The sequence below is a fragment of the Micropterus dolomieu genome, linkage group LG14 (assembly GCF_021292245.1).
Source record: "Micropterus dolomieu isolate WLL.071019.BEF.003 ecotype Adirondacks linkage group LG14, ASM2129224v1, whole genome shotgun sequence".
Taxonomy (NCBI): domain Eukaryota; kingdom Metazoa; phylum Chordata; class Actinopteri; order Centrarchiformes; family Centrarchidae; genus Micropterus; species Micropterus dolomieu.
In genome coordinates, this window is record NC_060163.1 from 23454923 (window position 1) to 23470768 (window position 15846).

Below are 15846 nucleotides of genomic sequence, written 5' to 3' on the forward strand. Positions count from 1 at the left end.
AAGGACAGATGTGTTGTCTTTTCCTGGTGCATTCAGTGCCAACGTTTCAATGTCTTGATTAGCATGACAATGATGTAAAGTCAAACCAGATGAGTTTAAAGGAAAAAAACACTTTGGGAAATGTGCTTATTTTCCTTCTTACAGAGTTAGATGAGAAGATTGATCCCTCTCTCGTGTATTCAGCTTAGCTTAGCACAAAGACGAGAAACAGGGAAACAGCTAGCCTACCTCTGTCCAACTGCAACAAAATCTGCCGAGCAGCACCTCTGAAGCTCATTAATTAGCATGATATATATAGATATTAATATCAAAAATTCTCATCCAGCTCTTGATAAGACAGCAAATAACTACTAATTTCAAGATTGTTTTTTGGGGCCACTTGGGGGCAGCAGAACAAACTAAGAAGCACAACATTGACCTCTACTTATAAAGCTGAGTTGACTATTTAGACCTCCAGTAGATACAGAGCAACGATATCATTCATTTGGAGTCATGTTTGTGTCTACCTGTTAAATATAAGTCTAATATTGTCCCTATTTTTAGCTCTGTTTTGCTCTCAAATGAATCCTGATGGAAATATCTGGCTATTTAGCTGCTAATTGCGCAACTATGTTCACCAGCTTGTCTCTAAATGTAGGTAGTGTACAGTGGGTTTATCAGAGCTTGTTTACTGAAAACAGCTTTAAGTTACTGAAAATAAAGCGTCTTAAATAGATGATGCTCCTTTGTTTTGGTTGTTTACCTGTAAAAATAATTGATCATCAAACCAGATAAAGATCCAAACAAGACTAATAATTCCTCATAGTTTAGAGGAAGTCATGGTTGTTTATCATATTTGCTCCTTTGTGATTAGTTTTACACCCTAACTGACTGAGAAAACATCCAAGACACTATTTCTCTAAGAAGTTTAAGACAATAAGGCTTAATAGGTGGATCAGTGCACACAATTCCCAATCTGGATTTGTCGTTTATTGCCATATTCCCTTGGCAAAGACTGGATTTAGTTCATTTTTGCAAATAATGTACACAAATAAGAATTCAATGAGAATTATGAAAAGATTAATATGTTATACAGGGTTACTGTTTCTTTACTACGTGCAAATTATTTGTAACATACTTCAAACCATTTCTTGCCAACTAGGAGGGTTACTGACATGTGTTGATTTTATGCATATCTTATGTATATTCAGTATCTTTTCATTTTCTGGACTTTTGGAGGTGGTAAAAAGTGCTCACATCCAATAAACCTTTTACAAAATGAAAATATGATGTATTTTTGTCTAAATACATCTTCTACTTGTTTTTACAAGACACTTCATATTGGATAATGAGAAGAATCTCCAACATGTAGCCTACTATCTAAATCTACTGGATGTTTTTCTAAGGATTTGTCTCCCCCTAGTGTGTGAAAGCTGAATTGCTTAATTTTTTATCATTTTGTAAAGTTATTTGGTGAGATTAATTTGATCCTGACATAGGTTCATAGGTTCATAATCTATATAATAACAATTTAAAAACAACAATCTTAAAGTTATTATATAAATATATAATAATATAATATAAATTATATCTGTAAGATCCACTCACTGTTATTCCCTTGACGCCCATTACAGAAATGACCTTCTTCACAAGTTCTGGAGGACAAGGGGAACCAGCCATGATGCCTACAGTACAAAAACACAAATTAATATTACCTGTGAAATGAACAGTACTACAGGAGAAGCAATCAGTTCCTCAGACAAATCTATAATATCAGTAGGAAAAAGGCATTAAGTCATCAGAATGGGCACTTGTTTTATTTGAAAAACTAAATAATACACACAATAGCGAATGTGTATGCTGCTACCATCTTCTCAGTCTTTTTCCTCACCTGCCTCAACGGAGGACAAGTCGTATTTTGCCAAGTCCGGCTGGTTAATCATATCAACATACATGGTCGGGGTGCCGTAGATGAAGGTGCACCTGTGAGAGATAAAGAACAAAATGCATCTTCACTGTCAAATTGTCAAAATAAACCTGCAAAAATATGTCCAAGATGTGCATAAATCTGGATTATATTTAATGGGCATGTAAGTATGTATTATTTATGAACAGTTTCTTTGAGACAATAAAAGCTTATAAAAAATTAAAATTAAAGCAACACTAGATGGATTTGCAGATTTGCAAGCAAGTTAAATGAAGAAGCAAAATATGTATAATTCTCAGTATGGATATCATGGCAGAGGCTGCATTAACTGACAGGAGCAAGAGAAAAAGAGAGTGACGGAGCAACCAGACAAGAGCAACTATCGGACTGGCTTTTACTTGTTGCCGTGAGTTGAAAGTTAAGAGGACACAGGACAGATGGCGAGCTGGCCTTCTTTCTGTTTGAATAGTAAGTAATAACTTATTAGCTGGCTTGTTGTGTCTTGTGCCTGTGTTAGCAAAGTTGTCGACTCGAGCAAAAGAGGTTTCACAGCTACAAATCTTGAGTTGATGTTAGCAAACGTAACATTACAAGATAACACAACGTAACGTTACTGTAAGTGCTCCTTCGTTGGTTGCTGTCTTGCTTTGTTGGCCACCCACATTTCAAGCAATATTTTCCTGCTGATGGAGAGCAGCGGGACAGTGAGCAACGCAGCAGTGTTTCCCACAGAATCATCGTGTCCACGTCTTGTAACTTAAGAGGTAGCATCTCTCTCTGTCTTTCTCTGCAAAATGTTAAACTGGGTCGCCAAATTTACCTGGGTGGCCGGTCCAAGTAAAGTCTATGTGTGGGAAACACTGCACAGCTTGTTCATTTTACACTGGTATCGGATTGCATGGGCCAATACCCAAAGCCCAGGAATCGGAATTGGACATGAAAAAATGGTATAGAGACATCTCTAACTGAAAGTAAAGGCTCTGGAGGGGGGGCGGGATCCTCATCCTCTCTGTTGCTATGACATGGTGCAATTTAGGTTAAAGGAAAAGTTTCATATGTTGGAAATAATGATGGGAAGATTGATACCACTCTCAGCTTATAAGCATGAGAGCATCAGGCGGTGATTTTAGAAAGGGAAGTTAAAGCACTGGATTGTATTTTCACCTGAATGTTCCCATGTGACGCAGAAAATTTTACTTTTTATATTTTTAACGAAGATCAGGTAAGTGTGATGGAAAAGGAAAATGAGTCCCTCAACATCCTGCACAAGATGACCAATTATTTGTCCAAGCCAGGGATCTATATTTCGTATGAAAAGCTAATCTTACTTACATACAATTCCATCATTATAAAAAACACGTCGCCTGCGAAGCTAAAACTTCTTATTCTACAAAACCTAAAATACAAGTCTGTTTAGGCAGATTTATTTTCAGACAATAAAGCAAATTATCCTTCTAATTGCAGGGGTAACAATGGGTGAGTACCGTCTCCAGGGAGAGTAAGCACTAAATAATAAACACCAGCTGCTCCGCTTAAGAAGAGAAAGAAACAAGAAACCAAAACCTCATAATTTCTGGTTTACAATGTAAAACAATATGTTTTAAAAACAAGTTTGTGTTGTTCTTTCAACTAGATCAAATACTGAATGCTGATACATTGACAGGGGGTCAGTGGGGTCCACGACGACATTTTGCTTTCTCAGCAGACAAGGTGAAATGTTACAGCAGGAAAAGCACTGGTTTAATAAATAACATTAATGATGGCTGTATTCCAAATAGGTAAACCAGTTCTAGGTTGTACATGCTAGAATAGACAAAAATAATACAACTATTTGCCTAGAAGGAACAATGTGCATTACTCCTGTTTGTGTTGTGCAGACGTATTGCAACGGAAGAGAATCTTGTTTACATAAATATATAAATTGACTAAATATAAAAATATAGAACAACAACGATTAACAATTAGTAAAATGTAGGAGTTGTAGCAGAAGTAGTTCCACTTGTGCTTTCCTGCTATGGTGAGTCAAAATGTCAGCTGTGAAAACGGTTTTCTTCTTCAATAAAAGGCTTTATATCCCCACTTTTGTCCTAAAAAGCACTTTTTTTGGAAAGAAACAAAAGACTAAAAGCTAGAAATTGCTTCTTGATAAACATTTGACAAAGAGAGTTTTCTATTTTCACAAGACTGAATAGTGAAAATAAGATGTTGACTCACTTCTCTTTGTCCTGGATCAACAAAACAACATGTGAAATCTGATCCCACTCAGGAAACGGGATCTGATCCAAGAACCCGAAACTAATTCTTACCAGACTCTGCAGACTACAGACAGAGTGTGGTTTCTCTAACCCTTTAGCCTTCTTGGTTCAAAGTACATTTTGATGATTAAAATGTTCTTCTCCCAATCCTTTGTTACACGGTATTGAAGCTCGAACAGCTTTCTCTGTGGCTCCCTAACACCGGGAGCCACCAGTCATGCAGGTTTAACAGAGGTGTTATTTAAACTTTATTTTTACTTTAAGTTTGAGACCAAATGTATGGACCTGGCCAAGGATTTCTCACATTACCTTTCACTCTCCAGTGCTGCTATGTTGGCCTTTCCATTGTACCCAGCAGAGGGAAAGACCAGGGAGACGCCATGCACGGCCATACAGAGCCCGCCGCCCACAGAGCCAAAGCAGTGGTACAGAGGCACGGGTAGACAGACACGAGTGTGAGGCTGTGGGACAAAATCAGAAGATAAAAAGGTCACAATTATCAACCGTTGGATTGAACTAATGCACTTGTGTCTGAAAGGGACCAGCTGTCTGCAGCCGGGTGGAAAGTCTTCACAGGGGAAAGGAGGGTTGTAATAATACAGATATATTTAATTGATAAGGCTCGAGTTATTCTATGTTTTTCTTATTATCAATAAATCCTATTCAAATGCTAAAAACAACAGGGTGTTACTCCATCTTTCAGTACTCTCTCAGACACAAGCCCAGTGATTCCTACTAAAGACATACATCTTTATAAATGGGTAACACATTGTACATTTTCAGAAAGGCCTCAGTTATTTCCTGCTACAGCAGATTTGATGATTTTCAATCATTTTCAGACAACATTAGAGCTCAGAGGAATAAGATTGATCAGACTATGATGCACACACAATACTTAATAATAGAACAGAATAGAAACTTAATAGTAGAAACTTTCACTCAACCATCATTTAATGTAGAACTTCATCTGTGCTCAAAGTAAACCACACCACAAACTCACTTGACAACTTGCCAACTCTCTAAACGAATTTTGTAGTTTAAAAACACACTCACTGGTCAGAGGAGGTATATAAAACTGTTAGATGATGCACGAGGCTAAAGGAACGTGTCAGTAAAGACTCACCCTCCAGGTGTATCCCACTCTTTTGCCGACAAAGTAGGCATTGTTGATCATGTTGTGATGAGACAAGGTGGCACCCTTTGGAGCCCCAGTTGTGCCCTGGTAACAGAGAAATAAGTTACTGAATATTTAGAAAGCCATTAAAAGGATTTGATACAGTATGTCAAAGTTTCTCTGAAAGGCTTCTTTTAGTGCTCTCTAAAAATGGTGAAGCAAACAGATAAAAAAGAGATTAACTTTGTGAATGTTAGCTGCCATTCAAGATAAGATCATCTTAACAAAACTTGTGTGTTCTGTAAATGTTTAAACAGGAAAAGTAAACATCATTTTAAGATCTGTATCCAGAAGGACGACTTTTTGTGATTTATTGAAACTTGGGCGGCAAGCGACGATTATTTTCGTAGAAAATAGAATCAAATAATTATTTAATGTACAAAAAGCCCAAGATGATGTATTTAAAGTTATTCAGACTTCAAGATGTAAAACAGAGAAAAGTAGCAAATAATCACAACATAAAAACAGGAACTAGTGAATGTTTAATATTTATGTTTGAACAATTAATTGATTATCAAAATAATTGCTGATTAATTTTCTGTGGGTAAAATCAACTAATCGTTTCAGCCCTACTAGCAATTATTAACTTTTTGGATGTATCTAATGTGCCTTATTATAGGATAATTTTGGTATTTCTAAACCTGGGCCCTATTTTCACATATTTGGGTCTCGAAATGACTACAAAACGTTTCGGAAACTGTGCAGTAGATGTTTCAGCCGTCAGCAAAAAGTGCAGGCTCAGACTGTTATATCTGACAATATCATGGAAAGCATCCCTATGAGTGACTCCGGTGACACGCTTTGTTTTTTAACAAGAAACTGAGGTATCGCACAAGGGCAAACTACACTACAGAAATACGACGTGGTCTGAGTAGCACGGCTGCAGCTGATACATGCAGGGGGACAGAAAATTGCAAACAGTGCGAATGCCTAAATGAAGAGGCGTCGCCTAGTCTATAATGAGCTAATGCGTTAATCTGATGTGTTCTTATGAGCTGGAAGAAAATACCGGCTTTATTCTTTCAGCTGTGTGTCGGCGTGTCCACATTAAAAGACTCGGACACTGAATAAGTGGTCGTTCCACCTCACTGAAACGTTTTCAAAACATTGTTCTAAGTCAGTGGTTCTTAACCTGGGGGTCGCTATCTGGTCCCATAGGGGTCACGAGAATGCTACTATAGACACAAAAATAACTAGGGATTGCGGCTGACCCCGAATAGTCAATCTTCCAGCGAAAACAATCATGCCATTTTGGCGATATGGAGGTGCTCAACCTGTGATTTTACATAGAACTATCAGTTTTCTCCGAATAAGTTAATATACAGCCTGTTACAATATACATTTCAACGTTTAATGCGATAAAAAAATATGCAAAAAGAAAAAAACTTCTACTAAATGTTTTAAAAGTGCGTGAATAAATCCAATATTTAACTCTAACCCTGGCTCGTCAGTGCGCATGTGTTGTGTAGTGGCAGTAGAGGAACATTTACTGAAGAGACGGAGCTCCAGCTTCACTGGTGTTGTGCCGAGTTGTCCGCACCTCGCGGGACTTACGGATAATTTATCACCGTTGATGAACCACACAAAGAATATTATATTGTTTTTAAACAGCCGGCTACTTGAAATAGATCCACGAGGAACAGTGATGCAAAACTGCACAAGACCAGTGAATGGCAGGCGAGAGGGAGAGAGAGAGAAAAAAGGGTCAACAATAAGCCTCAGTTTAGCTTCGGCTCACAAAAACACATGATTCAACTATCAGTCCACTATAGGCAGGACCTGACGACTCTGATTCGACTATGTAAATCCTTAGCTACTAACCTAAAATAAATAGCCTATGTTCATATTAAACGTTATTTAAATATCCCTACCAAACTGCTCACAATATTCAGCCTCACATACAAAAAAATAAAACCCATTTATTTTAATGGCGGTGACTGGGAGCAAATAAAAAATATAAAAACTAATTTCAAAGCTGTTAGTTGGCTTACTGTAAAAACCTGTAGGCCATAATAGCCTAATGCTTTCAGTCAGTAGGATTGTATCACTTTAACCCACAAACGTGGGTTAAAACGTTTGCCACCACAGCAAACATAAAGCAGCCTATAAAACAGTCTTTGGGAATTCCTACAGATGATGATGTCATTTTCCAAAAGAGCTGATTGGTCAGTAGGCGGCTTTTTTTATAGAGTTTATCTCTTATCTGGACTTTTCAGCATAGGTTACCATGGTGATCTACCCCGGTAAGAAGTGAACTGTCTTAATAATTTTAGATGATTGATTTATCATGACTTCATATCCTACTTTTTGGCATTTCTCCTGTTTCGGGTGAGAATATTACAAAACATAGGGACACATGACCAAACACTACTAAACAACTAAAGTAGGCTCTTCAGATGCAAGATATTTGTTACATGTCCAAAAGGTGACAAAATGTGAAAAAAATTAAAAGAGAAGTGAACATTTCTGTCACATGACCATTGTCCAAACAACATTAGTCAGCGCTCCCACGTTAAGGGTTAAAATGTGGCCTGTTCAGTCTAATAAATTTGTGAGCTGTAATTTAGTGTACAGTTGTTAATGAAAAAACTGGACATCCAGCTAGAAAGGAAGAAAACCCGCAACAAATACCGAAGTGAACTGGATGTTTATCGGGTCGTCAAAGGAGAGCTTCTTCTGCAGATCCTGAAGCTGCTGCATGTACTGGCTGCTCCCTGCCTGCATCACGTCATCAAAATGAAGCATTCCTGGTTGTCGGCTATCCAGAACAATCACAGAGCGGAGGTCTGGGAGTCTGAGGAGAAAACCAAACAAACAACAGAATGTGGGTCATGCTTTGTAACTATAGGAGTTTTAAGTTACACTGTAATATTAGACAGCTTTGACTCCATCTCTCTCAATCCATGTATCCTGTTTGACATGAATCTTTCTGTACATGTAGAAAAAACTGAGGTAGCTAGAATATTTCACATACTGGAGGTCAGGGGTTTTAAATTCCCCCAGTGTGGTATCATCCCCTCAAATAAGCTTTGCACATATCACCACAAAAAAAAGGGTTAGCCCATTCATATAAACAGCTATATTTCATGGTGAAAAGGTTCATCTGAGTGAATCTTTTGCTTGTTGACCGACAGCAACTTGTACAGTCCAAACCGAGAGCTTTTCCCAACTTTTCGAAAAATCACATTGAAACTTTACAAGCTGAAAGTGTACTTAAATTTAAACGTTGCTGTTTTTAATTTTTAATACAATTTACTCATTAAATATGTACTGCTTTATTTCACAAAAATCCATGTTTTACTTTTTATGCTGCATTATTATAGGGCTTTGATCATTTTATTATGTTGCAGCTAGTTGAAGGTTCCCATGGGAAAGAAGCTTGTTAGAGAGTTTCTTATCTGATAGTCATTAATAAGATTTCATCTCAGGACAGTTGGTCCCTATTCCCTTCCTTCCTATGGCAGCTGCGTGATACCCTTAGAGTATAAAGTCACCTTTTTCTTCACTGGCTCTTTGTCTTATACTCTGCAGACTGATTGCACTCTTTATGTCTGTATGACCCTTTGCAAAGAATAAAACCCTTAGCGTACAGGAAACATTTTGCGAAAACGGCTATTAAAGACTGTAGAAACACACTTAGCATAAAATGTACTGTTTGTCACACGAACACATATCTTGTAGACATACAGTATGATATATGGACTGGCAAACATTGTGCTCTAGAAAACACATTTTCAAACATTATATGATTCAATATGGACAATTTTAAAAAGACCAGTTGAACATTTACATATAAAGTGCTAACAAAGATGAAATTTGCGCAATTTGCGGTTAGCAGACCTGGTATAAAGAGATAAATAATACTGCTTAAATACATTATCAAACATTGGTTTGTACATTTTATAAAAGTATGGTAATAATAGTTGAAAAATAACTTGACAGACTGAAGCAAAATAATAATTTAGTGACTGACTATTATGTGCAGGTTTGCTTTCATGTTAGCTGTTAACTTGTTGAGTGGAGTAGTTAATCAACCAACCATGCAAGTAATTCTCAGTAGTTCTCTAGAAGTGCCACTAGCACTAAAAAAAATCTTTTTTAAAAGAGTCCAAATGTAATCTGTGTGTGTGATTGTAGAATGTAATCTCTTCTCAGGCTGTTTAAACCCCCAAATTCCCCAAAACAACTCCAGGATTTTGTCACATTGTGCCACATTTGCCACAGCTGATGTATGTTTTGCAGTGATCCATAACTTAAACAGAGAGACTGCTGAAGAGTTAGGACAAGTGACATTAACAGGTGAACCTCATGCAGCTGTACCTGGCACTCTTGATGTCTCCTGGGGCCGACGACTCGATCTCTGGACAGATCTGCCTCAGCATGTCGCAGTACTTCTGAGTCTTAAACTGCGCAGGGCACACTATAGCTTTACACCCAACCTGTGAAAAGAGGAGCAGAGGATTCAGTCTCCGCGTGTCACAACTGTAATAACAGGGAATTAAAAGTCACCCACCTTCCGCAACGCAAACTCCACCTCCTGCAGTTGGTACGCTGGGTTCACAGACACCTGTTGGGTAGTAAAAACATAAAGAAGCTGCTCATGATGGAAAAGAAACTAAAGTGGACAGGCTTAAATTTTATACCACAGCTGAAGCAAAGAAAATGCACATAAAGAACAAACTGCTGGGAGACTTTTTCCCCTGAGAATGTCTGTTTTCATCAATATAATATTATTGAAAGGTGCCCACAGCCTTGTTTGTCCTCCACTTTGTGTTGTTATTTTAATTGATTGATTGTCATTAAGTACATTTTAGTTATCAATGCGTATTTATTATCTTTCAGTTCTTTTATAAAATATTTTTGTCAGAAAAAGACCCACAGCTAAGCAACAATATACAAAAAATTTCCAACCATTATCTAGCTGTGCCTACCCACCGTCTCCTTATCAAACCCATACTCCAATCAATTAATTACTTTAACCTTGATTGTAATACTTTTCCATTGTGTAAGCCTGGTTGCTAGACTTATGCAGGTGAATTTACCAAAAATGTAATGTTGTTGTTGTAAAATCTTTGTTTTTCAGTAATTTAGTTTAAAAAAACGATTTTTTTCTATATTCTAGATTCATTACACATAAAGCAAAATATTTCATTCTTTTGCTTAACTTGAATTGATGTTTGCATGTAGAAGTAACTGATGGTAGGGTTCAATCTGGGACACATCTCTGTGTTGTTGACTGGACCTTTTTGGTCACATGACAAATATGTGCTGAAGATGGCTTGTGAAAACGTCAGAGCTACACTAAATAAAATGCTCTGAGGTCATAAATTCGAACATTTCCTCCTGTGTGGACACAAAGATCCCCTGTAAGAACATGACAGTGTTCTCCAATAATAAACCATGGGTTATTACAGAATCCAAAAAATGAATAAAAAGGACTTTTTATACAGGGGATAGTCGGAAAATAGAAAGAAATGAACAGAGGTAAGAAATGAAATCACCTACTTCTGAAATTGAACGCCTTCTCTGTCAGTCCTGTCATTCTCTGTCGTTTGAATATTTGTAACCAACAAATCCTGCGTAAAGCAGCGAGCATTTTGTCTCCTTCACATCGTCTTCTTCATAGTGAATTTTCTTATGCTATCAGGAGGTCGTTATGCTTTACCTGCTTTAAACTAACCACCACTCTGATTATTTTATCCCTTCGGCAATTAAATGCATAAAATTTATTTTTTGATTATTTATTTATTCTTCTCCATGATGTATATGCAGCTTGTGTGCTGTTCCGCATGTGTGTGCAGCTGCTCTTAACTATTTGCCCCCCTGTGCGATTATTAAAGTTGTGAGCTTGAGAGTACAGGCAGTGTTTCTCTAACAGTGTTTTTGTCAGTGCTGTGTATACTGCACACTGTGCTGTAGCTACGACTCACCAATATAACGCCAGCTTTGGCTGTTGCAAACTGGAACAGGATCCATTCATAAGTGTTGGGTCCCCACATGCCCAGCCTGTCTCCTTTCTGCAGTCCAAGCGCCAGCAGCCCGGCTGCAGCTTGATCCACCTGTAGACATTACGGAGAAATGAATAGGTTTTTCTTCTAGATTCTAAAATTCCCATCTTTGAGAACACAAACACAGTGAGGTGCTGCCAGTGTGAGCTTCAACACAAGGCTTCCTTATGTAAAATTCATTGAACCTTAATATGACCAATAAATTACCATAAATACAAAATATCATCCCGTTCCTCAAAAACACTTTTTAGAAAATATCATTACACTTAGTTGAAAATTGCAGGAGAGCAATGAGCATAAATACATAACAGAACTTAACAATGTCACAATATTGTTATTAACTCCATCATCTTAACCCATCAACGAGTAAGAAGGTTGAATGTCCATTTTTCAATATAAGCAAACACATTGTGGTTTCAACTGTAAACTTCTTCACAATGTTGTGCACAGTGGACACGGGAACATTCAGATCTCAGGAGATGGACTGGTTCTCAAGTCCTCATTTTAACTAGTTGTGGGATTTCTATATTGCCAGCACCTGTGAATTGCTACATGTGAGTTTATTTACAAATTAAAGGAGCATGCTTCAAATACAATTATTTCTGAAGATTTTAAGAAGGTGTCAATAATTGTGTCCAGTTAACTTTGGAAATTCTGTGTGGAAAGTCTCAGATTTGGCTCTTTTTTTGTTGTTCCAATGCAAACAAAAGAAAGAAACTTGAGAATACCAAAGGTAATGTTCTGGGTGTAGTAGTGCACTATGTGACAGACATGCAGGGGTAGCCATACTTTTGACCATGACTGTAGAACCATCAACATTATGTGTGTGTGCGTGTGTGTTTTTGTTTAATAGTTTATATATATCTTAAAATGTATGCCACATGTATGAACATTTTCTGGGGGAAAAACAGAATCCCTCATGAAATAAGTAATTTTATAATAGTTCAAGTTTGCAGTGAGCAGTGTTCATCTTTTAACATTGGTGCCTAACCGTGCTTGTTAAGAGCAAAGTCTAAAACAACATTCACTGAGTTCAGTGACTTCAGAGACATTAAGGCACAAACAAACATCTTTTTATAAAAGAATGTTCTGTTCCGAACAAATCCTAAGGACAAACTGGTGGTATAACAATGTCAACACTAGCCCTTGTCGCAATGGCCCTTTTCTTCAAACAATTCTGCAAAAAATAGAAAGAATCATCCACATCATTAAACCATTAATCTGTAATGAGGGAACGCTGTAAAAGTGTAGAGCAGAGATAACACAAGACCATGTAGGAATAATAACTTCAAAAAGTCAAATTTATGTACAAACAGAACATATTGTATTTATCAAATCAATAACTATACAGCAGAGCTCAGATTATTATTATAATTATCAGTTAAGATGTTTATAGGTTTGATATGACAGCTGCTATCACATTGTTGGCCGTTACTCTTTGTGCGGGGTTAATGACATTAATCTGGGTGAAAGTTTAGAGTGTGAACAGGACTGAATGGGCAGGTGTCTCTCTAAGAAGCAGATCTTATTACGTTATTGTGCCGGCTGTCATCTTTATATGTCGTGTTTAATTAAGAGCTTTTACTTTGAAATGTTCTGAAGGAAATTCAAAGGAGTCTGGCTTGCTTGACACACCTCTGAAAAAGCTGTCAGAAAACATAAGATCGGATTCCCCTGAATGAGAAACACAGGAATTTCCTCTGCCTAGAGATACTGGGGAGATGAAAATAAATGAATCGATCTCTTCATAATCAATTTGTTGAAAAGGTAGGAAAGAAATATACTAGCAGCAAGATTGAACACACAACCCCTCAAACAGCAGGCCTGTGCACTACTGACTGAGCTAATGAGGCACAAAATAAATAGTTGATCATAAATCAATTGACTATTTTCTGGCCCACCTTCTAATGACTTGCAAAAAATCTGGCCCGATGCCAGACTTATTTGCCGACCCCTTATGTATAATAAGACCTGGAAAGGGCGCTGCTGCCGAGCTTTGTCCAGTGGCGACTCGCAGCATTGCAGCGAAGAATTGCAGCCGTAAAAGCATTTTCACCATAGAGCACTATTATAAAAGACACAGTCAATTATGACTCTTTTCTATTATGAATTTTTGATCTATGGAGGTTTTATATTGGTAAAACTTTCCTGGAGCCGCGGCGAGAGGGTGTTGGGGAGGCTTTCGCCATGACTTGTCTTCTCAAAGACGTCCCTCTGACGCTTCACGGCCCAGAGTGTCATGGGCTTCAGAGACAACTTCTAACAGCAGATGAGAGGCTAGTACACCCCTCTCAAAAGTTATTCCCCAATGTTTGTCTTCGTGCGTCTTTGCCACTCGTCACTACGAGCGCCATGGCATCAAACATAATGAGCCCAACACTCTGTGTGGAGGGAAATGTTCCCACAGGTGTTTTCTACTATACGCTGTTGTTGGCAAAGGAGGGATGGGCAGCTCTTTCATTGCTGCTGGTTGTTTCTCAGACATTGTGTTTGCAAAACTCCTGAAGAGTGATTGTTTTATTCAAGGGCCGTTGGATTCTTGCAAATGGCATTTGGAGGAGTAGGAGGAGCCAGAGGAACCTGTTTTGAATTTACATTTGATCTGTCTCATGTACTACTGTCAGGATATAGTGACAGTTTTAGCAAACATGACAAAAAGTCAATTTTTAAAAAGTTACCTGCAGCAGCTTTAAGTATCAGTTTGGTTTCTTACTATAAATGTAATATCAAGACAAATTAAGTTGCATTTTTTATTATATTATATAAAATATAATGGTACAATATTATATGCATGTTGTACAGAACCATAAACTCGAGGAACCTTACATCAGATTAAGTTATTTCACTGCCTACTCCTCTCTCCTTGATATTGGATTTGTTTAACTTGACTGGAACACCATGTGTGATGTTTTTGCTTTGTTCACAGTTTATTGTCATCTGTTAATTAATCACTTAAAAGGCTTACTTCCAGTTTTCATATACAGTTAATTAGCAGAGTAAAGTTTAAGGTTGATTGACAGCTCCGATGTTCTCACGATCATATTAAACTGTATAATGCCTTTTTGGAGTCCTGATGCTAAACTTTGACATGTTTGGAGTTTGCCCTGAGGAACAGGTAGAGAACGTGGAGCCAGACAGAAGCCCATAACTTCCTACTGTTTCATATGGGTAGTAAAGGAAGGAATGACTTTGATTGTGTACGTCTTTATAAAAGCACAGCAAAATCAAAGAGGAGGTTTATTGAAGAAATTAAACCGGTAACGACAAACATAGTTATTAGGGCTGTGATACAAATAGAATTTGATTTTCTATTAAAATTTTGGCTTCCAACAAATCTGAAAACAAGATAATCGAAATAAAACAATTCAGTTTAGCTATGATGCTCTCGTTTCTAAATATATATAAAACTAGAACAACCCTTTGGCTTTACAGTGGTGGTTTAGTTCAGCTCGGGACAAGATGACCTGGGGATGTAACTGCTATTACTTGGTAGTCAACATTATTATCTTAAGCCTTAAGGCTTAAGCTTAAGTGGCTCATGTTATTTTGCTTCAAGAGCCAATTTTAAAGTTTGGGCCATTCTTAAAACATACAAACAAATTCACAGATCGCTTGTAGGCTTTCCAATATCCAACCGCAATCAACCTAAACATTGTTGGATTTCTAGTTCTGACAGAACTCTGATCTCAGTTGAGATGTTGAGACCTATGTCTATGTTAACATGTAAAATGCTATGTTGAGGTCTTTGTTGATCTGCATCAGTTGGGGTTGGGGAAGCCTCATTGACTGGACACATGCAGAATACTTTGATAAAAAGACTCACATCCTGATTAAACTGTGCAAAGGTCTTGCGGACTCCATCTTCTACAAAGACCACGGCCTCTCTGTCAGGCCAGCGCTCCACAGTGTTCTGCAGGGTCTCTGCTATTGTAGAGTGGAGCAAAGATGTGGAAGACGTGCCGTGGGCATAGCTGGTAGTGAGAGTTGGGATAACAGGCGGAGAGTCCACATGTATGCCGCTGCAGGGAAACAGAAGGTGTTTTCACAAATCATATTAAACACAGTTCTGAATATTTGTGTATAGACAGCAGGTTTGAGTGGGAAAGAACTACAGTATAGTAGTATTACAATACAATCAAATGAAAACTAACTAACAGGAATTTGCTGTACTGTCCCTTTTAATTGTGAAGTACCTCAAGGCTCTGTCCTGGGCCCCCTTCCATTTTCTATCTACATGCTTCTACTCTTGCAAATAATACAAAGTCATGGCATTTTTATCCACTGCTATGCTGATGACCCACTAGTTTATCTATCTGTCAAATCAGGAACAATCAGCATCCTTTAAAAATACATGAACACCGGGCTTAAAAGCACTGTGTCACTGCTTTCTCTGGTCGCAAGTTTAATTAATCATTAATTCAGTCATTTGTTTAAGCAAAATGCCAAAAAAAGCACATGCTCTGGCTTGTATGTGAATATCTGCATTTTTTCTAGTGTTCTATG

At 37.7% G+C, this 15846-nt stretch overlaps 1 protein-coding gene across 1 annotated transcript in view; it reads right to left on the minus strand.

Annotated features, from left to right (window-relative positions):
* LOC123983176 (medium-chain acyl-CoA ligase ACSF2, mitochondrial-like) overlaps nucleotides 1-15846 on the minus strand; it is a 32883-nt gene that overhangs the window by 14131 nt on the left and 2906 nt on the right. The window contains exons 2-10 of the mRNA XM_046069317.1: nucleotides 15167-15362; nucleotides 11266-11394; nucleotides 9849-9902; nucleotides 9656-9774; nucleotides 7967-8129; nucleotides 5285-5380; nucleotides 4471-4622; nucleotides 1871-1962; nucleotides 1588-1664 (exon numbers count right to left, since the gene is read on the minus strand). Of these exons, the coding sequence (XP_045925273.1) occupies nucleotides 1588-1664; nucleotides 1871-1962; nucleotides 4471-4622; nucleotides 5285-5380; nucleotides 7967-8129; nucleotides 9656-9774; nucleotides 9849-9902; nucleotides 11266-11394; nucleotides 15167-15362 (1078 nt within the window). The remainder of the gene's footprint in view (nucleotides 1-1587; nucleotides 1665-1870; nucleotides 1963-4470; nucleotides 4623-5284; nucleotides 5381-7966; nucleotides 8130-9655; nucleotides 9775-9848; nucleotides 9903-11265; nucleotides 11395-15166; nucleotides 15363-15846) is intronic.